At 45.0% G+C, this 23392-nt stretch overlaps 1 protein-coding gene across 2 annotated transcripts in view; it reads left to right on the forward strand.

Annotated features, from left to right (window-relative positions):
- BRINP1 (BMP/retinoic acid inducible neural specific 1) overlaps positions 1 to 23392 on the forward strand; it is a 106747-nt gene that overhangs the window by 19393 nt on the left and 63962 nt on the right. For both annotated transcript variants that reach the window (XM_081896412.1, XM_081896413.1), the window contains exon 2: positions 16800 to 17067. In XM_081896412.1, coding sequence (XP_081752538.1) covers positions 16850 to 17067 — 218 coding nt within the window. In that variant the 5' untranslated portion in view covers positions 16800 to 16849. The remainder of the gene's footprint in view (positions 1 to 16799; positions 17068 to 23392) is intronic.

A 23392-nucleotide genomic window follows, 5' to 3' on the forward strand; every position in this document is an offset into this window, starting at 1 on the left:
ATGTGGCACTTATTGGTTACTGAAAGCATTAAAAAGAAAAAAGAATAGAGAGAGAAGTTGTAATTACATTATACTAATATACCATTGAGTCGCTCTACAAACACAAATTAAATAAGTAAAAAAAAAAAAAAGATAGGAGGAAAAATATGTGTTGTTTAGCCTGGAGGGAGGAATATAGATAGGGGTGGGGGATTGCGATGAGAGAGGCAGAATTCTTTGAGGGCAGGATGGAAGGGAGCCAAGCACTTTGCAAATGAGAACACAAAAAAGCCTTTTCAAAAAGAAGCCACTAGGAAGGAGCTGTCCCGCAGGATTCTGAGCTGTGGGAGGTCATAAAAGCACCACGAAAGTAAAGACCATAAAGGCTTCAGTGATTCCATGTCAGTTAATTCCACTTTGCATTCTCTAATTAAGGGGAATGGTTCCTATGTGTTGCACTGCAGAATGTAAGAGGATCCCCTTCTGTGAGCTCCTGGGACCCAGTGGCTGATGGAAGTCCCCCCCCCTCTCTCTCCTAATGTACTGAATAGCATCTTAGACATGGGTTGGCAAACTAAGGCCCATGGGTTGGATCAGGCCCAATTGCCTTCTAAATCCAGCCCAGGGATCATCCGAGAATCCAGGCAGCAGGCATAGCGCATGAGAGTGATGGTTTTTGCGACAGACAGGCTTGGGGGTCAAAAGTGAGGCAGGCAGCTGCTCGAGACAAGCCCCTTCTCCGTCCATTGCGCGTGCAGCAATATTTTCTTCCGGTGTGGGGAAGAGTGAAAAGGAGCAACAGTTCGAATTTCCACCATGGAGCTGCTGGCGACTGACCTCAGGAAGGGCAGTTGCGGCGGCAGGAACTCGGAGACGCCTCAGGAGTGACACCTGCCGGTGTCTGTGGCAGCAATGCCCCCCGCCAGAGGAAGTGGGGAGCACCTGGGCGGCTGCAATGTGAAGCAGTTCTGCACCCTGCTGGGGAAGCTGCTTGTTAGCTACATGGTGCGAGCCACCGCCTTGCCTTCCCTCATGCGGGGAAAATAATGTTTTTGCTTGAGCGGCGCCAGCATGACTTAGCGTGGCCAGCATAACTAAACTGCTTCTGGTGCAATGGGACACTGTGACAAGTGCCGGAGCACATGGAAAGGCTGTTTACCTTCCCACAGCAGCGGTACCTATTTATATACTTGCACTAGTGTGCTTTCAAACTGGCAGAAGCTGGGACAGAGCAACAGGAGCTCACTATTGTCAAGCAGATTCAAACTACCGACCTTCCGATCGGCAAGCCCAAGGGGTTCAGTGGTTTAGCCCACAGCGCCACCTGTGTCCCATGCCACCCATGCCAGCCCAGCATGACCACACCCCACTACCACATCAGAGGGAAGTAGGGTGCTAGCTCTGCCCTCTGTAGATTATTTGGACAATGGCACAATTTAGCCCAACTCCCAACTTGCCTCCCCATGTTCAATTTTGCCCAACCCAGCTCACTTCCAGGATATTGGAAATGTGGTCAAATTCAGCCCAACTACAGACAGTCATTGTCCTTGCACAATCCTTTGTTGTTCCAGATTGTTTTCTTCACATTCCTTTGAAGCTCCTCTGAATGTGAAGAAAGGTATTTTATCTGGCTGGCACATTCTTTTTACATTTCCGACCACCATCTGCACTATATTCTTACCATTGTTCTCAAATCAAGTTCTTATTGCTGTGGCTCCAGCAAGTAATGCACAGCAAGAAAGGACATTCTCCTTTCAAGTATCAATGCATCTGCCTTTCACAAGGTTATCAAGTATGGGCTTTTTCTCAATACCTAGACACATGCTTGAGTCTTTTTAGAATCATAGTACTGTAGAGGTGGGAGGCAGCCCAGAGGTCATCTTATCCAACCCCCCACAGAGCAGAAATCACAGATAAAAATCTAATCCAACCTCTGTTTAAAAACCTATAATGTCTATCACTTGTTCAGTGTTCTTCCACAGAATTTCATTCGCATCTCTTAAACCAAGCAGTGTGGGGTTTTGGAGTTTCTTTTGCTATTTCTTTGTACATAGGAAGCTGCCTTCTCCTGAGAGATTCCAACACCTCAAAATAAATATATTAGCTAATGTCTCATATTTGCTATGGATGACTTTTTGGTGGCTGCTGCTGTTCTTCCCTCTACTGCACGTACAGTACTCTATATACAGACATCTTACCTGCATTGTGTATCTGCTTGGTCTCAGTTCACTTGTATATCTTCTCTGGAGCTATTCATGCTGAAGGCACTCCAGCTACCCACATGCAGGAACAGTGAAGTAAAGATTGCATGGGCTGATGGATGCTGATGAATGAATTGTCTTAATTTACATCAAAACTGCAGTGCCTTTGGTGCCTTCCAACTCTAGGAATCTGTTGGAAAACCCTGATGCTAAAAGTACAATCAGAAGGGTCTCCCAAAAGTATAATACAGTGTGGGGAAACCTGGTAGTAGCACTAAAGTGTGGGTGGAACACAGAATTGCTCTGGACAAGGCAAAGTGACTAACAATTTTAATAAATAAATAAAAACAATGAAAGATCATCTAGTTCAGTATTGTCTACATACTGATTGTCAGTGGCTCTCCTGGGTTTCAGGCAGGGGATACTTCTAGCCTTACCTGGAGATGCTGAGATTCTTTGTGTGAGGCAGGTGCATTGACCCCTGAGCTATGACCCTTCCCCTTACTGTAGCCTTTCAGTAAACGAGATCAGGTTGTTTCGGGGCATTTTCTGGGATTTCCCATCACTGGCTCTTCATTAGTTAACCATTGCAAGACCTCTGCTTCACAGGGTTTGTTTGTTTGTATAAAGCTGTTATTTTTTATATATAAAAAACCTGCCCTTCTAGTGCTTATCAACACTTGGAAGAATTGATGCCAACTGTAGCACTAGGCGTACCAGCATACAAAGCCTAAAATGACTTGGAACCTATGTACATAAAAGAACACTTTCTATAGTATCAACCATCTCAGGCCTAAAAATTGACAAGTTTCATCGGGTCTCTAAATGTCAGGTTTATAAAAAGCAGATTTCCGGTGGGAAACTACCAATCATATCAGGCCCTATGATCAGCGGGTTTCTAAACTAGTTGAGCATCAGGTTTCTAAACTAGTTAGGTTCTCTGTTGGTGATGTTGCCACTGGGTGCTACCTGGTTTGCACTGGCCTTCTTGGTGGTGGCATCCTGTTTATGGAATCCTCTCCTTGGTGAGGTGTGTCTGACCCTCTCTTTATTAACTTGCTGGATTAATTTTAAAACATTCCTGGTTCCCCCAGGCACTTGATAGCTAATTTTTTCTGTTCCCGGCAACTTTGGAATTATTTGCTGTGAGGATAAGTGACTTTTCAAATATTATTGGGTGATTTAGTTCAGTACAGTCTATGCTGAATGACAGCAGCTCTCCGGGTTTTGAGGCAGAGGGCAGCCCTTGCCCTGTGACCTTTTGCATTCAAAGTAGATCATTGCCACAAAAGGCTCATCCACACTTCTGCTTGTCTCAGGCCTAGAAAGCACTAGCCCAACCAGTTTTCCCCTTGCCCTGTTTCCCCGCCCCCAGGGAAAAACCTGCTCTTTAGCTCTAAGTTAGGGCAAATGTCAATCTGGGGAAAACCTGAATTGCTGTTTGATCAGACTGACTTCCAAGAACAGTTTCCCCGGGGGGGGGGGGGGAAGCAGTAGGAGAAGAGGAACTGTGGATAAGCCCTAAGTTACACCCCTTCTGAACCATAAAGTACAGTTACAGATAGGTAGCCGTGTTGGTCTGCCATAGTCAAAACAAAAAAAATTCCTTCCAGTAGCACCTTAAAGACCAACTAAGTTAGTTTTTGGTATGAGCTTTCATGTGCATGCACACGAAAGCTCATACCAAGAACTAACTTAGTTGGTCTTTAAGGTGCTACTGGAAGGAATAAAGTACAGTAACACCCCAAATATATATAATATAATAAAAAACAGAGATAGGCATAGCAGATAAAGTAGGAGCATCAAATGAAACAAAAAAATCTGCCTAAACAAAAAGGTTTTCCGTCTGTTCTTCATCAGTAACTTGTATTCAGAATCAGAAAGGTCCATTTCATCTCCGTGAGTAGCATCAGCAGATAGATCCTATCCCATCCCTCATAACCTTGACATAAACTAAAGCCATCTTACTCAGTGGCCAACACAACATCTTCTGACAATGCATTCCATATTCTGCTTGCCTATGGTGTGCAGAAATGAGATGGGAGGGCAACTTGGCATCATGGGCAAATGGCTCCAGTGTGGCCACAGAGACACCCTACCCCCACCCCCGTTCTAACTCTCAAATGCAAATTGTAAGTGTAGTGTCTCTAATTGCAAAGGTCTTCCCAAAGATTGCCCACAAGCAGGCAATAACCTTCCCTTCCTTCTGTGCTTTACCAGTAGCATGCATTCAGGGGTACACTGTCCCTGAATATGGAGACTCCATTTAGACATGAATTTGTATTTGAAAGCCACCTTACTTAGTGCCCATTGCCATGGGCAGTGCATTCCACAAGTCAGGGTTCACCAATCTTTTTAAGGGCTCACATTTGGATTTTTCGGCTGAGCCCACCCCATCTGGCCACCTCTCTGCCTCCACCACCAGAGTCATGGAAGGAGAAGGTGTGCACTCACATGCTTCACTCTTCCAAGCCATCTGAATAAAGCTCAGATCCAGCAGAGTTAATACAAGCCTTGAAAAACACGTAGAGATGAAGAGGGAAAGTGTCATTCTTCCAACTTTCTCCTCCAGCCCTGTGTACTACTCAAGGGAGGGGGAAAATGTAACAGTCCTCACCGCTTTATGACCCGGGAGGGCAGTGAGTGGAGGTGTCTCAGAGGACGGGCAGGCATTGCGGAAAAGAACTGAAGTGCCCTGTAGGCGCCACTTTGCAACCACTTCTGTACATTAGTTCTGAGTTGTTTGAAGAAGTCCTCTCTTTTCTTTTCTCTTGCTCTGTCCTGAATCTGCTGCCAACTCCCTCAGTTTTACCTGCCTTTCCCTCCAGATGGCAAAACACCAGTAAGATTCCCCCCCACTTTCTAATGAAGCCAAAGGATTAACAAAAACAAGGCGGCACCACTGAGGTTTGCGGGAGGGGTCGGAAGAGAGGGGAGTGCAAATGAGTTCCTAGTCATTTTGCATCATTTTGGCACAGCCATGCTTTTAGATCCAAATAAAGACAGTGTCTGCAATGGTTAGCAAAAAACAAAACAAAACCCAACAAACAAAAACCAGTCAAACAGATAGTTAAGGGTAGAGAACTATAAAGGCTAAGCGAACATGGAGTTTCAGCTCTGAACAGATGGAAGAGGATAAAAGGGGAAACAGCTGTAGAGAAGGTGGGAGCTTCAGAGATGGAATAATCAGACACTTAGAGAAGCAAGAAAGGGGAGGGAAGGAAGAGAGGATGTGTCCCTGGGTCTGGGGTGGGGGAAGAGGCACTGTCAAGTATGAACACCACCTCCGTTGACAAGACAGACATAAATACAGAGATAAGAATGAGTGACACCAATGCTTATAGGGTATGGGACCAGGGATGGAAATGTGGTAGGCATGTGGGAATCTGCGATAAGGGGCAGTACATGTGTGAATTGCTAGAATTATACAGAGGAGGGCCGTGCTGGAGGGCAAGTGTGAAAGAAGGATCCTTTTCCACATCTCTCATTCATTTGTAGAGAGAAACAGATAAGGAAAGGACACACACACACAGAGAGAGAGAGAGAGAGAGAGAGAGAGAGAGAGAGAGAGAGAGAGCGAGAGAGCGCATTATGCAGTGTACCCTTTGGTGTGATTTTCTTCTGATGGTGGAGAGAAGAGGAAGGGAAACTGAGGAGCAGTCACATAGTTTACTTTGGTTTCACACACCAGTTTACATCTTACTAAGAGCTGGTTCAGGGGCCCTTAGTATAACTCTTATTTTGGCCACTGAAAGTGGGGAAGAGCAATCAACAGTCTGATGTATGTCCACCTCAGTGTAATATTTCACAAACGGAAGTAGAGTGTGTTTGGAACATCCCAATTCTACTACCAAGGGTCACTACTATAGTAAACCCACACCTACAATTTCCCACAGAACACAACAACCTGCCCTCCACTGATTAAAAAACCAAGATGGTAACTATCTTTTTTCTTAGATATATGTGTGACGTGGGGGGGGGCGGTTTATTGGGGATGGAGAGAGAGAACTATCCTGCAAGACCAACCAATCAAGCCCTGTATATTGCTGAATTATTCCTCTCCCCCATGTTCATTGCAACATGGGAAACACATGAGCTTTAAGTTGTTGGTGGGAGTTTGAAAAGGAATATACTTCCCATGGCACTGTGGGAGTTGTCCCAGAGCTTTGAGGGAATTGCACCTCATTTTCAGTTAAATGTAAGACAAAAGAATGGGTATTTCTTGACAGCCCCTTGTCAGATGTCTCGAATGTGGACATGCCCGATTCTCCAGAGAGTTTAATTCATCTGGATGGGTCTTCTGTGTTAGGGCATCTCCAGCAAAATCAGAGGCAACTGTGCATATTCAATGAGACGGGTTGCAGATGCCCACGGCAGAGCAGGCCTTGCATGCTGGCAGGGAATACTCTGCCATCTGGCTTGTTGTGCAGTGCTTGCTGATGAATTAACACCTAGGTCCAAGATGCGGCTGGAGTTACCTGCTCACTTTCGACAGGAAAAATTGTTGCTTGGGCAGAGAATTGATAAGCAGGAAAAAGATGCAGGAAAAGATAAATGAGGAGTGAGGAGGGTACATTCAGCTCCCCCTCGGGCATTTCTGTCTGTCCCTTGTGACCCTCCCCTAAGGTCATGCCCCCTACCCAAGCCACACCCACTCTGGCCCTGCTCCACACCTTCCTTGAGTACTTCAGCCAGGTAGGATGTATTACTGAACTGCGATAATGTCTTTTATTTGCCTGGATGGAAGCTTGCGTGTGTGTAAAGCTATGATTTTCTGTAATGTAGCTTGTTGTGTGAAGGGGAGAACCCTACCCGCTTTCTACCTTCTGCCACATCCACCATATGCCACCCCCTGAAGTTTGCCAATGAGGAAATGTGTCCCCTTGGGCTGAGGAAGGTTTCCCATCCCTAAGATAATGGGGTTGTAATGAAGACCTCGGAGTCTCATCTTGATGCTACGCCCTTCCTTCCACTTTTGATGGTGATGAATGATCTTCCTTATCAAGAATGGATGGTGCTGAAATATGCATTCTTTGATTTCATGCCAGCATTATGAATCACCTGTATAAAAGCAATGTTTCTCCCAGGTGTATTCCCAAGCTGGATAACTTTATGGCTGTTCAGCGTTGCCTCAATCCAACATTTAGACAAAGACCTGTGTTCACTAGGAGTTCCTAGGAGTGAACTTCAGGGCGAATGTTTTCTGCAAGAAAGTAGGAAGGGGTGTGTGATCAAACTCTCTCCAGTGCAACCTTTAACACCAGTGCACTGGTGTTTTCAGCCATTATCAGCTACATGGAAGGGCCATAGCTCAGTGGTATAGCATTTGCTTAGTATGCAGAAGATCTCATGTTCAATCCCTAGCATCTCCAGGTAGGGGTGAGAATATGTCCTCTGAAACCCTAGATTTTAACATACATTCTGTCACGACCTTACAAGGAGCCTCTCGGGACTTCGTGGAAAGCATGGCCTCCATGGGGCTGTCCCTGAATAAGTTTGGCCCAACACATAGCCACAGACATGCCTTCGATCTGGTGTTCACCTTTATGGATGTGGGTGATCTGACACTAAGTAAAAATGAAACAAAAGAAGTGCCATGGTCGGATCACTTCCTGGTGCAACTGGACTTTTCTGTGACCCTTCCCCTCCACTGGGAGGTGGGACCAATTTGGTTGGTCCGCCCTGCTACAATGGATCCAAATGGTTTCCAGAGAGTGGTAGGAGATGTTTTATCCCATGTTGATGGCCTTTCAGCTAATTCCCTGGTGGCCCACTGGAATGCAGAGTTAACCAGGGCTATTGACTATCTGACTTCGAAGTGCCCTCTCCAGTTGCATGGAGCCCAGACAGCCCCATGGTTTTCCTGGGAGCTGAGAGTGATGAAACAATTGCTGAGATGGCTAGAGCATCAGTGGAGGAAAACTCATTCTGAATCAGATTGGACACAGGTTAGAGCTCAACGTTGAGCCTACCAAGTGGTGATAGGGATGACGAAGAGGACCTTCTTTGCTGCCTAATTGCATCTGCAGAAAACAGCAACAGGAGACTCTTTCAGTGGTTTGCAATCTAACGGAAGCAGCTTCGTCAACCGGGCCTGATGAGCACCCCAAGATCTCCTGCAATGAATTCTTGCAGATAGTCACTCAGATTTGGAAAGAGGTAGATTTCACCATGGTAGTGAGGCCGGGCTGGGAGAGTGCTGGAGTCCTGTCCGGTCAAGTTGCATGGAATCAATTCCAATCTGTTAACTCCAAGGATGTGGACAAGCTGCTTGGACGAATGAAACTAGTCACCTGTCTCCTTGAAGGGCTGGGCAATGGGCTCCGTGGGGTGGTGAATGCCTTCCTCTGTGAGGGAGGTTCCCAGACCTATTTAAAGAAGTGGTTATTAAACTGTTTCTTAAAATACCATCTTTGGACCCAGCCAATATGGCAACAATCGCCCAGTTTCAAATCTTCCATTCTTGGGCAAAATGATTGAGCAGGTGGTCGCTGAACAACTCCAGGCATGCCTGGAGGATGCGGACCACTTGGATCCATTCCAGTCAGGATTCAGGCCTCATCATGGGACTGAAACTGCCTTGGTCGCACTGGTTGATGATCTCTGGCAGGCTAGGGACAAAGGTGAGATCTGTTTCCTAGTTCTGCTGGATCTCTCAGCAGCTTTTCATACCATCAACCGTAACATCCTTCTGGACCATCTAGAGGAGCAGGGAGCTGGGGGCAGTGTTATACAGTAGTTCGCTCCTTCCTCCTGGACCGTGTTCAGAAATTGGTGGTGGGGGATGAGTGTTCAGACCCCTGGGCTCTCACTTGTGGGGTGCCTCAGGGTTCTGTCCTCTCCCCCATGCTTTTCAACATCTACATGAAGCTGCTGGAAGAGATCATCAGGGGGTTGGGCTGGATGTTCACCAGTATGCAGATGATACCTAGCTCTACCTCTCCTTCAAATCAGAACCAGTGAAGGCAGTGAAGGTCCTGTGTGAGTGTCTGGAGGCAGTTGGAGGATGGATCACTTGGGCTACTGCAGTGGCTTTGAAGGTGACCCAGAAACTACAACTAATCCAGAATGCAGCAGCTTGACTGGTGACTGGGAGTGGCTGCCGAGACCATATAACACCAGTCCTAAAAAAATCTTAATTTGTTCCCAGTGTGTTTACGAGCACAATTCAAAGTGTTGGTTTTGATCTTGAAAGCCCTAAACAGCCTCAGTCCTGTATACCTGAAGGAGCATCTCCACCCCCATCATTCAACCCAGACACTGAGTTCCAGTGCCGATGGCCTTCTGGTGGTTCCCTCACTGGAGGCAAAGTTACAAGGAACCAGGCAGAGGGTCTTCTCGGTAATGGCGTCATCCCTTCTTCAGATGTCAAGGGGATAAAGAACTACACAACTTTTAGAAGACATCTGAAGGCAGCCCTGTATTGGGAGGTTTTTAATGTTTGATGTTTTAGTATGTTTCAATATATGCTGTGAGCTGCCCGGAGTGGCTGGGCAAACCCAGCCAGATGGATGGGGTATAAATAAAATAACTATAACTATAACAATGTTATTATTGCTATTATTCCAGACCTATGGAGCAAAGTATTAAGAGCCCCCTGCTTCACACCATGGTTTCAATCCATCTCCCCCCTCCCCCCGCATACCCTATTTATTTGTTACGCAAAAACCAGCAATATAACAAAACTACATAATAAAAGTCATGTTTACTATGGGTGTTCAAAGCAATCATTTTTGGTCACCAGTTGCCTTTGAAAAATTGGACTCATTCCCTCCTGCTGACACAATGCCACTATTATTTAGCCCCCTGTGCTTCATTAACTCCTGTGTGCACACACACACATGCACGCATTAAATGGCACACTTTAATTTAAAGTGGCAATGGCTCTCCTGTCTTCTGTTATTTTCAAACTTGCTTGCAGACTCCAGCATTTGGGGGACATTGATTGCAGCTGAATTGCCCCTAACACCTTCAGTGTTTCACAGAAGTACAATACACCTGTCCTGGCTCTTGGAGGGCATATTTCTCTGCATGCGCCAAGAATCAATACAAACTCCATCTTTTCCACTTCTGCCTTGCACCTTGCCCCTCCTCAACCCTTTATCCTGTTACACATTTTGCAAAGGCAACTGGTAGAGATTGCAATTTCTTCTTGTCACAGAGAGAGAAAGAACATTCTGATATCTGGATTAACACAGAAAAAAAAAACAACAGAAAGCAAGCTTGATTGATGAGAGAAACTCCAAAACACATTCCACACTTAATATTTGTGTCTGATATATGTCAGAGCAGAATTCAAGGTTAGGATACCCCTCTGACGTTTGAAAGTACCTGAGAAGGAACACATCTGTTCTCCAGGCCAGATAGCTTTCCCTCATGTTAAAAGTGATTTTTGATGTAATAGGTTCTTGCTGGTTGAATAATTTACACTGCTTGTAGCACACAAAGAGCTTTGGTGGTGGTAGTGTGTGTGTGTGTGTATGTATATGTATATGTAACCAGCTGATGCAATTGTTTGGAAGTGTTAAAATTTGTTGAGGAAGTGCAGGCTCAAATCTCTGTTTGGCTGCGAAGCTTTCTGTTAAGCCATAAAGCTCATTGGGTGAATTCAGCCAATCCCTATCCTTCAGCTTCTGTTGGGGAAGCTGTGGCCCTCTGGATGCTGTGGCAGTTCTATTCCCATAATCTTTGACCATTGACTATGTTGGCTAGGGCCGATGCGACTTGGAATCTAGCAACATCTGGAGTGCCACAGGTTCTCCATACCCACCCTGAAACGTGGTCAATGGCACCTTTGTGTTTAAACAAGCCAGCTTCACAGCCAGCTTCGAAGTTTGCTTGTTTCGAATAAAACTATATTTACATTAACCACAGTTTGCTGAGTTCAGATGGTTGAAGAAACTGTGATTATTCAAAAATGGGAGCAAAAAATTCCAATTTCCTCCTCACAATTATATTGGAGGGGGGAAATGTGCGACCCTGATGCTTGCTGTGGTTCATTCTCATCATTTTTAACAATGGTTTAGCATGTTGGTCAATGTGGTGCTCTTTAGATATTGTCAAACTCCAATTCCGATCATTGCTGACCATTGGCCATGCTAAGTGAGGCTGAAGGGAGTTGGAGTTCAACAGCCTCTGGCAGGCACCACACTGGTTTAAGCATAACATCCAGGCTGGGTCAGCCCATAGGACGTGATGAACTGGATGTAAGTCTCAGAGTGAGAGGTTCAGCTGATGTTAGAGCCTCCTTTCAGACCACCTTATATTCTTCCCTCAGTGCCAGCTCTTCAGCTGACTCATTGTTCAATTCTTTACCTTTCAGAATGTTATGTAGCCCTGAAGGCAGGTAGTAGAGCTGCAGCAAAGTGGTCTACCAAGAGCAATTCGTTAGCTGTTTTTCTCCAGTGAAAGCCACAGGAAGCTGTGACCTTCTTCTTCTTTTGTGCATTGCGGGGGTGGGGGTGTCTTATGAAATGTGGGACATGAAAATAAGAACAACCGTACATAGACTAATTGTGTGTGAACGTGAAGTGAGAGGCAGCTTGTTTCATTATCGAGTTTTATAATCTCTGATTCCCCCAAATCTAGCAAGAACAGGTTATGTGAGGCTGGGAAAGTGAGAGAACATCTTGTTTGAAGGGGAACAGACATCTAAGTCTGATGTTAGAAGCCAAGGGCAAGCCTGGAATATGAAGCTTTGTAATGACCCTCTAAAAGGGGGCATTTTATGTGGAGGACCACTGACCTGGTGTTTTAAAACTTAATGCAAAGGTGGGAATCTCAGGCCTGGATCAGTAATTCAATAGTTATTTCAGTAACCCACTATGGAAGGGCTTGGATATAATGCTAAACCATAGTTTAGTATTACATGCACAAGTCTCGAGCTTGTGCACCCCCTCCCTCAAGGCTTCTCTTCTGGTATAGTTGCAAGGAAATCAGAAGCATTCACTTCCATTTGAAATGAAACACACTGCATTGCTCATCTGAACAGGGTTAATTTAAACTTTGGTTCACCCGAAGAACTGAAGATCAATCCATGGTTTCTGATCCTACCTTGTTTGGATAAACCAACAGGTGGGGTGGGGGAAGGCCATGGGAAGAGAGTGGCATGGCCTATGGAGAGTTCCAATGCCCTTATATACATTTGTCCCCCAGGCCTGAGTTCCCATGAGTTCTCTTTACTATCAACTTATCTCCCTCTTTGATTGTAGAACATGAGTGGACTACACTGACTGACAGTCATTCACCTACTCAGGGCTAAACCAGATGCAATGACAACAATTTGATTACAGTGGTATCTCAGGTTACATACACTTCAGGTTACATACACTTCAGGTTACAGACTCCGCTAACCCAGAAATACTACCTTGGGTTAAGAACTTTGCTTCAGGATAAGAACAGAAATCGTGCTCTGGCGGGGCAGTGGCAGCGGGAGGCCCCATTAGCTAAAGTGGTGCTTCAGGTTAAGAACAGACCTCCAGAATGAATTAAGTTCTTAACCCGAGGTACCACTGTATGCCTCTCCAGCACATGAAGTTTAGCCCGTAATGAGGCCGGTCTTCTGAGGAGTAAGCTGCCCCCGTCAGTATGTAGATAGGTAGAAAGCCATGTGATGGCATTTTGTGTCCTTGTGTATGCAGATGACCTCAAGCCATGATCAGGAGTCCAGCAATACTGACTTGACTTGCAAACCAGCCATTAATTGTGGTCATCTTCACACACCCCCAAGTCCTCCATTCTTTGGCATGCATGCACGGAGAGCTGGGGGCAGGGTGCTCACTCGTTTGCACAAGGGAATAGAGAAGATAAGAAACAACAGCTTGGAAATAACAGCTGCTGTTTCTTACCTGTTTTCAAAAACTGCAATAGAATTGAGACCTCTGAGATAGGGACCTTTTTGGTTCTGGGTATCCTGCGAAGCTAAAGCATCTATGACAGCCAGCCGTCCAACCTCTGCTTAAACATCTCCAAAGAAGAAGAGTCCACAACCTCCTGGTGGAGACCGTTCCACTGCCAAACAGCTCTTACTGTCAGAAAGGTTTTCCGTACGTTTAATCAGAATCTCCTTTCTTGTAACTTGAAGCCACTGGTTCAAGTCCTACCCTCCAGAGCAGGATAAAACAAGCAAGTTCCCTCTTCCACGTGACAGCCCTTCAGGTATTTGAAGATGGCTATCATATCTCATCTCAGTCTCCTCTTTTCCAGGCTACACACCCAACTCCTTCAAGCACTTCATATAAGTCTTGGTTTCAAAACCCTTGATCATCTTGGTTGCCCTCCTCCTGCACATATTCCAGCTTGTCAACATGCTTCTTAGATTGTGGTGCCCAGAATTGGACACAGTATTCCAGCTGTGGTCTGTTCAAGGCAGAATAGAGTGGTACTATTACTTCCCTTGATCTAGACACTATACTTCTGATGATACAGCCTAGGATAGCATTAGCTTTTTTTGCTGCTAGATCACACTGTTGACTAATGTTAATGACTAATGTTAATGTTAATGTTGACTAATGCTAATGTTAAGCCTGTGGTCCACCAAGACCCCTAGATCTTTTTCACATGTCCTACTAGTAAGCCAGGTGTCCCCTATCTTCTATTTGTGCATCTGGTTCTTCCTACCTAAGTGCAGACCTTAAATTTCTCCCTACTGAAATTAATAATGTTAGCTTGGGCCCAGTTCTCCAATCTGTTAAGGTCATTTTGAATTCTGATTCTGTCTTCTGTAGCATTAGCTATCCCTCCCAGTTTGGTGTCATCTGCAAATTTGATGAGCATCCCCTAGATTCTTTCATCCAAGTCATTTCTAAAGGTGTTGAACAACAGGCTCTGGACAGAACCCTGCAGAACCCCACATGTCACTTTTTTCCAGGATGACGAGGAACTGTTAATGAGTACTCTTTGGGTTCAGTCAGTCAACCAGCTACAATCCACCTAACAGTTACCTCGTCCAACCCACATTTTACCAGCTTCCTTACAAGAATATCATGGGGGACTTTGTCAAAAGACTTACTGATCAAGATACACAGCATTCCTCTGATCCACCAAGCTTGAAACTTCATCAAAAAAAGAAATGAGATTCTTCTGGCATGACTTATTTTTGAGAAACCCATTCTGGCTCTTAGTAATCACAGAATCCTTTTCTAAATTCTCATAGACCAACTGTTGAATTATCTGTTCTAGGTATTATCTGTTTCCTGGTAACGATTTCAAGCTTACCAGTTGGTAGTTACCTGGGTCTTCTCTCCCCCCCCTTTTTGGAAGATGAGGAGTAACCTCATCTTCATCTTCTCCCTCCCTCCAAGTCCCATTCTCTATTATAGTCATTTTATGACAAAAATCCATTTGTGCAGGTGAAATAGCCCACAAATCACAAGCTTAATTACTCAACTTATTTACTTAATTACTTCTGACGATGCTTAATTGCATTTTGTTTCTTAATTGCTCAGTGCAGGGCTAGCTTACAGTTAGCATGCCCACTCCCTTCAGAATGATTCTGAGTTCTATGCTCATTCCAATCATAAAACCTTGGACATTTCATTAGATTCATGTGCCTCTGACAGTTTCTATATACTTTCTGATAGCATTTCTTGTCAACTTTGGAAGTCACCACTTTGATTCTTCACGTAGTGGTCTCTTAAAGTGATCACATAAAATTCATAACAGAATCCTATAAAGAGCACATATGGTCCCACGGAGATCCCCCATGACACATGCGCAGATGCAATTCTCGGCACCGCAGAAGCAAGTCCCTGCATTGCGCTGTGCCGGTTTAGTGCAGCGTGAGAGCAGGTGGCTTGGTTCAGGGGTGACGTGGGCTGGTCAAACGACCTCTGTGGGCCGCTTCTAGCCCATGGGCCTTAGGTTGGTGACTCCTAGATTAGATGATCCTCAGTGTCCCTTCCAACTCTACAATTCTATGATTAAAACATTAAAATGCAAACCACCAGTGTTGAAATGAGCAACAAAACGATCCCATTAAAGCTGCTGTGCAATTAAAACAAAATTCTTGTGTTAAGAGGTCAAGAAACTGCTTGTGTGTAAACAGGGCAAGACGAATGGCAGTGAGGATGGGGGCCTCTCACATTTCAGCAAGGAGCACATTCTGCAACACCCGCATTACCAGTGAAGAAGCTGATAAGCATCATGCCTCTGTAAGGCTAACTAGGGCCTATTTGTTGATCTTAGTGCCCTTACTGGACAACAGAGAGAACACCTGGCATTTAGGTAGCCTGGCCACTGCATATTTTGTTGTACCACCACTCCCATCATCCCTGACCATTGGCTAAGCTGCCTGGGGTGATGGGACGTGCAGTCCAACTACATCCTGGGACCCAGAGTTTGTTTATTTATTTCATAAAAATGATATACTGCTTGATTATAAAAAAGAAAAGAAAAAAAGTAAAACAAAAAAATTCACAACCCTACTTTAAAACATACGGAAGTTAAATTACTGAAAAGGATTAAAATCACCTCAACTTTCTAAGCATCTGGGTAGGCTTGTTTAAAGAAGAATGCTTTTAGCAGGCACCAAAAAGTGAACACTGAAGGTAGCTTCTTGATCTCAATAGGCAAGGAGTTCCAAAGTTGTAGTCACTGCCACACTAAACAATCAGGTTCTTACCAATGTGGAACTGGCATTATGTGGCACCTGTAGTAGTAGCAATTTCACTGGTTGATCCAGTCATGTGGGGTAAGGCAGTCTTGTAGAGAACACTTTGGAGAACACTTTGCTGGGGAGTAACTCCTTGAATGGGATGCAGGTGGCGCTGTGGGTTAAACCACAGAGCCTAGGACTTGCCGATCAGAAGGTTGGCAGTTCGAATCCCCGCAACGGGGTGAGCTCCCATTGCTTGGTCCCTGCTCCTGCCCACCTAGCAGTTCGAAAGCATGTCAAAGTGCAAGTAGATAAATAGGCACCGTTCCGGTGGGAAGGTAAACAGCGTTTCTGTGCGCTGCTCTGGTTCGCCAGAAGTGGCTTAGTTATGCTGGCTACATGACCCGGAAGCTGTACGCCGGCTCCCTCAGCCAGTAAAGTGAGATGAGCGCCGCAACCCCAGAGTCGGTCACGACTGGACCTAACAGTCAGGGGTCCCTTTACCTTTTAACCCCTTGAACATACTGAGTTATTATGCACAAGAATGCAGTCTCCAAGGAAGAGACAGAGACATTGTGCCTTGAAGATCAGATGTACATCAGTGCACATGCATGAACATCAAGGCCTCATGTCACACACAGTCTGCCATTCCATTTGCTGTAGCTTTTGAGGTTCGTTCCCCCACTACTGATGTGCTGTTATAAGGACAATTATGCATTTTTATGAAACTCTCAATCTGTCTACGAAACACCTTTAGCTGAAAGCACAAACTTTCTCTTTGTTTTCCAATGAGCACAGTCAGGCTAGCATATACAGAAGGCAAAATGAAATGGAATCAGCAATGGAAAGTGTTTGGGTGTGAGTTCCTGAATACTTTTGGATGAACACAAGTGGAAACTGTAGGCAAATATCCTATTGGTAATTTAAAAACAAGTACTGAAACTGCTCTTCTTTGCCCCTGTTTTTCTCTTTCCTTTCTTCCCTACCCACCTTTCCTCTACTCCCTCTTTCCCCTCCCTACACAGGACTCCACAGAATGGAGCAAGAATGAGAGGAAAAAGGCAGACAGAAAAGCATGAACTGGAGGCTTGCTGAGTTCCTCTACTTCCTCTTTATATGGGACCATATAACAGTACAGCCCTCCCACCAGCAACCCGCTGTGACCAACCAACATGTCTCCAAGGAATTTGATTGGCTTATTTCAGACAGAGGGCCCTTCCACCACTCACGGAGCTACTTATCCTTTGTGGAAAGACATCGTCAGGGATTTACAACCCGGTATAAAATATACAGGTAAGGAGGAATTTTTTGTTTGGGGGTGCTTTCCATTAAACCAACAGCTTCCCTTTGATGTCTTTTGAGTGTTACATGGATGATAGGCAGCTGCAAACTAGAGGACGGGTGATGCCTGGCTTGTGAATTGCAAGATATGACTGGCAGCATGGCCGCTGCAAAAATGGCTAATGCAGTCTTTAGCTGCATTGATAGGACTGTAGCTTCCCAGTTGTGAGAAGTGAGAGTTCCATCCCCCGCCACGCTCACTATTCTTGAAGGACTGTCACATGAGGCTTGTTTGTGTGTTGCACTGAACACAGGAACAAGCTGTCTCTACACCATAGCTGTCAATTTTTCCCTTTTCTTGCGAGGAATCCTATTTGGAATAAGGGAAAGGGGAAACGTTTACAGCTATTCTCTACACTTGTTGATTTGCACAGCTCAGCTATTGTGTACAGATTCATAAACTGTATATTCATTGAAGGATACATGTGGATTAGAAGCGTGTATCTCGGCTATCTGTGTACATGGATACATGGACTGTACACTTGTAGCATCTGAACACCTCTATGGAAGAGGGCAAAGACATCTGCACCGCTGCGGGTTGGAATAGATGAACCATGGGGTTCATTCTAACCCCACAATTCTGTGGTTCTATGTGCTCTGCTGCCCTAAAGGAGAGAATTAGATCAAATTCAGGATGGCAGATTTCTCTTGGATCAGCTGCTTGGCCATAGAAGTGGTTGGCAAGGACAGGAGAGAGGTCTTTTGTGCAAAGATAGACCCCCCCAAAAAAAATCTTGCTTTAATAAAGGCTCCCAGGGTGGGTGGGTGTGAGTTAAACCAGAGCCTCTGGTGATGTGGTTTTTGTCTGCTATTGCTGTTTTGGTTTTTTATTAAACTCTTTTATGATTTTGCTTTATGATACTCTTCTCACCCCATTTACTGCTGATTGTTTACTTTTATTGTTAGGGTTGGCTTTAATTTTGTTGAGATATAAATTGGAAGCCACCTCAAACTTTGCTAGGTGTAAGTGGTCAAATAAGTAAATAAGTAAGCTATCAAAGCAAGTAAATAAATAAATAGCCAAGCAACCCGAGGTCAAAATATATCAATGGACAAGGCAAATAAGGCTATAGAATCACTTTCTATTCATTGGTTTATAATGTGATATTTTATGGAGAACTTGGGGTCTTGAACCTTGTGTCAGACACGGAGAATGGAAGAGGATTGCTTTCAGAAGGCATGTTACATTCACGGGAGTTGGTGTTAATTCCATGCTGTTTTGGGTGGTATGAAATATTTTTTATCCCCCTCCCTTCAATTCTTTCTCTGTGTATTGGATTCCTTCATAATGGAAAGAATTTGAAGCTTTTTAGTTTAGAGAAAAGGCAGGTAAGAGGGGCATGAAAGAAGTGTTTAAAATTATTCATTGTGTGGAGACAGTGTATGGGAAAAAGTCCCCCCCCCTCATAATACAAGAGATTCTTACAATGCAAATACCTATTTCAGCAGTTTTTAAAATCACCATCTGTGCATAGCTTACCTTTAGAAGCTTTTAGAGACAAGGTTGTATAACCTCGAACAACTATGATATTCAAAGATGCTTAGGTAGACGTGGATCATCTCCCTTCTCTCTTTCCCTTTTAACCAAGAAATCACTTGTAAACAAGAAAAAAGTAAAGTTTACTCACATACAAGTCCTGCCAGGATTAAGGAGCTACACTGATGCGAATCAGTGAGGCAATAGTTCTTAAAGTTACAAAAGACCATTGTCCAGTTCAAAATGGTGTGTAACTCTGTGGAGAAGACCCTACAGGCAACCTAACCCATTAAAGGTAAGGAGCATGCTCTGTGATGAGAGCTGGATGATTTGGGGTTTGCAACATCGTGATTTATCACCAACCAAACATTGCAGTTTTGCGATAAACCACGATGTTGAAAGAAACTGCATCAGCCCCTGCCAGCAAGGCACTGGGGTGAAAGCACTGGGGTGAGGCACTTTCACCCAGCGCCTTGTGGGCTGGGGTTTGTCTGTGTGTGTGTGTAAAAGCTCCTGTCCCCAGCTGAGTGAGCCCTGGTGTCCTTGCCACTCGCACACGAGTGCCAAAAACAAACCCCTGTGTTGCAATGAGAACCAATCACAGAAATATAGACACAACACATAGGCTAATAACTGTTAAAGCATATGTAATAAAATAATGATATCATTCAAAAGGTAGAAATAAATCTATTAGAATTCATAAATACAATGTAACAGACTAGTGGCACAGAACGTTAAGCCATGTGTTCAAGATAGGCGTCAAAGGTCAGTAGCACAATGGTTATGCAAAGGTTTCAACAGAAAGTCTCAAAAGTAAAGTTTTCTCAATAGTTTTACATGAGTGGCAGGGGATGCAGGTGGCGCTGTGGGTTAAAGCCTCAGTGCCTAGGACTTGCCGATCGAAAGGTCGGCAGTTCAAATCCCTGCGGCGGGGTGCGCTCCCGCTGCTCGGTCCCAGCGCCTGCCAACCTAGCAGTTCGAAAGCACCTCCGGGTGCAAGTAGATAAATAGGGACCGCTTACCAGCGGGAAGGTAAATGGCGTTTCCATGTGCGGCTCTGGCTCACCAGAGCAGCGATGTCACACTGGCCACGTGACCCGGAAGTGTCTCCGGACAGCGCTGGCCCCTGGCCTCTTGAGTGAGATGGGCGCACAACCCCAGAGTCTGGCAAGACTGGCCCGTACGGGCAGGGGTACCTTTACCTTTGACATGAGTAGCAGGGATGGCGGGGCTCCTTCCTGAGGCTCCCTCTGCTTTTGCTGGCTCGGGGGTGGTGGTGTGAGCAACCTCGCTCGCTCACCCCACCCCACTCCCTGAAGACAGACCAAGCATTTCCTTTGTCCATGCAGGTGCGCTGGCTCTTTCCTCCTGGGATGGTCATTCACCCTGGGTAGAAAGACGCAGCCCATCCTCCCAGGGTGAAGTCCACAAGGCAGGGTGGCCTGACACTGTTGGTGCACCGCCTGGCTAAGCCCGACCCCCCTGGCAAGGCTGAAGCAAGGCTCAAGGGAGAAGTGTGACAGAGCCCACACCTCCCCAGCTGAGCAGCCAGGGCTCTCTCAACCGGGGAGGAGGAGCACCTCAACGGAGCCCCCACCCCAGCGCTGGTTCGTGCGAGCTGGTGGCAGGTTGAGGGCTCTGTAAAACTGCTTGGCTGAGGTGAGGGCAATGGTGCGCTCCTCAGCCAAGCAGTCTAAAGAGGCAGAGGGAGGAACAAACTATATTAGCACCTCACTGATGTAGCTTGTTTCTCCTTCTGCCAATATGTGGACAGATGATGGTGGCTTCACTCAGCGGTATATTGCTGGTGGAACCGCTGCCTTCTGAGTCCCCTTGCCTCCAGCACCCAGCTACATCTTGTTGGTAGAAGAGGGACTCAGAGGAAGTTTCACCCATGATATACCACTGAGTGAAACTGTCATCACAGTGTGCCCCTCGTACTGGTCCTGGGTGATATGTTGATATATTGCCCAGGCCTAGCTGTGACAGGAAGATGATTAAGTTTTCTATTTTTCCTCCTTCTGCTATAAAGGTTTAGAGGATATAACATCAGACAGTCCCCTGTCTGTAATTCTTTAGCAACCGTGCATTTGTGATTTTGGCTTCAGATTCTCCCACAATTTTGACAAAGCATATAAGTGAATTGTAGAATTTGCTCCCAGAATGTAGTAACAACCCTCAAATTGAAGGGATTTAAAAGAGGATTCAACAAATTCATAGAATATAAAGTTATCAGTATTGCTGGAGGCAGAATGGTGCTGCTTGTTTATTTTATTTATTTCATAAAATTTATACACTGCTTGATCATTTTTTTAAAAAAAGGTTTACAAAAGATAAAACGGTAAAATAAAGGGAAAAATTGCAAATGTACTTTCAAACATGCGAAAGTTAAGAATAGTAAAACTGATCAAAATCACCTCAGTTTCTTAGCGTCTGGGTAAAAGGTGAAGGTAAAGGGTAAAGGGACCCCTGACCATTAGGTCCAGTTGTGGATGACTCTCGGGTTGCGGCGCTTATCTCGCTTTATTGGCTGAGGGAGCCGGCGTACAGCTTCTGGGTCATGTGGCCAGCATGACTAAGCTGCTTCTGGCGAACCAGAGCAGCACACAGAAACGCCGTTTACCTTCCCATTGGAGCGGTACCTATTTATCTACTTGCACTGTGACGTGCTTTCGAACTGCTAGGTTGGCAGGAGCAGGGACCGAGCAACGGGAGCTCACCCTGTCGCGAGGATTTGAACCGCCGACCTTTTGATCGGCAAGCCCAAGAGGCTCAGTGGTTTAACCCACAGCACCACCTGCATCTGAGTAGGCTTGTCTAAACAAGAAGGTTTTTAGCAAGTGCCAAAAAGAGTACATTGAAGGCACCTGCTTGATCTCAGTAGGCAGGGAGTTGTTGGGAATTGCTGGTGAGGAGAGTGCTGTTGCACTCAGGTCCTGCTTGTGAACTTCCCATAGGCATCTAGTTGGCCACTGAGAACCAAGTCCTGGACAAGATGGGCCTTTGACCTGATCTAGCAAGCACTTATTAGGCTCTTCTACATGGGGATAACCCTGCCCTCCAGAAAATCACACTGAAATGGCAGGATTGCTATGTCTCCTCTTAATCTTTCCTCTTGTTTTAACACATCCAGTTTTTTTAAGCCAAACCTCCTAGGACTTGGTTTCTAGGCTCTCCTCGTCCTGGCTGTCCACCTCCGAACATGCCCTAGTTTGTCCATGTATTTTTCTTAAAAGGAGGCACCCAGAACTGGACCCAACATTCTAGAAGGTGGAAGTTGTGGAATCTTAGTGATAGCAAGCTCTGCAGTTGACTGCATTGTGGAAGTGAACGTGAATATTCCCCTTGCCGGTCACGTACAAAGATGGTAATGGACATCTTCATTTCGAGAGGAAATTGCAGAGTAGGGATTTTTATTATAAATAAATGAAAAAAAATAAAAATCAACAACATGCACAGAGGCTACATAACTCTAAATATAGGTGAAGCAAACATTTGTGGGCTCCATCTGGAAAGATTATTTCCTCTTATAATTGGCTGACTAAATAACTGTTAGGGTTGGTTTAGTTATAATTATTTCTTTAAAGGTTCCCCCCTCCATGGTTAAAAATTGCCTATTTCACAGTAAAAATGTGCCATTTCATGGTACATTGATCAAAAAAGGGGGGGGGGGAAGGGAAAACAAGAAAGACATTTTTGTGGTTAAATGGAATACATTTATTAATATCAGAAAACAGTTATGTCATACTTTCCCATATTTATGACGGATGTTCATGCACTAAATTGACATGTTTTGCGAGTTACAAATATGACTGGAAAGAGGTGTAAATGATTTTTATGGGTGGAAAATGAATGCTTGCCACACGACGTTAGAAACAGCCCAGCTGGATCAGAACAAAGGCATATTATTACCACCACAACATTTGCTGGATGCTGCATAAGATAGGTTCTCTGGGCATTTTGCCAAATCAGTCACAGTGTACCTGCCACTTATGTGAGGTCCACATGCAAAGGCAAAACCTTGCAAAGTCAGGAGCCCCTGAGACCACCACTTCTGGTTGCAAGGGGGACCCTGAGACCCTGGGGCCTTCCCAGACCTTCCCAGACCCTGGTAAGCAAGAAGGTGCCTTCCTTACTGGCCTCTAGGAGGATTCTAGTGCTGTCACGCCTCCTTCCAAAAGTCTGTTAAAGAAGGTGCTGCCATGCTTACCTGGCCTTGGGAAGCTGACACAATGGCTCTGGGACACTGTCAGAACTCTGGCTCTCTTCCCAAAGTCTGGTAAGTGAGGAAAACCTGTGCAGGTGGGGTATAAAGTAATAAATGGAGAGCAGGGAGTGGTGGGTTTCCTGGCTTTCCATCAGAAATTCAGCAGGCACTTCACTTTAAATAATTTTATTAATTGTTATTCTATGTTATATATATTGAATACAGGAAAAAGCATACATTCAATTAAAGTTCCCCCCTGTCCGCACTGTAACAACCCCAACTACATCCAGTTGTATTAGTATTAAATAAAATATAACCTTACTTCAATAGCTGATGACTTTAAAAAGTGTTGTTTCACAGGTTTCCTTGTGTTTTGTGTAGTTTGTAGATGAAGTGAAAGTAGAACACGTCTTTGCAGATGATTGTGTTGTCTTCTTTTCTTGTACTTTTCTGTCAACTTTTCCATCAAAATTAAATCCCAAACATAAGCGTATCAGACTTCATATATGTTCAGTGTCCTCCAGCACCTAGCAAGAGCAAAACGTGCTGCAGTTACAAGATGCAGAATTAAGTCTCTGTTCCTAAGTTCTTGT

Source organism: Podarcis melisellensis (genome assembly GCF_964234715.1).
Source record: "Podarcis melisellensis genome assembly, chromosome: Z".
NCBI lineage: Eukaryota > Metazoa > Chordata > Lepidosauria > Squamata > Lacertidae > Podarcis > Podarcis melisellensis.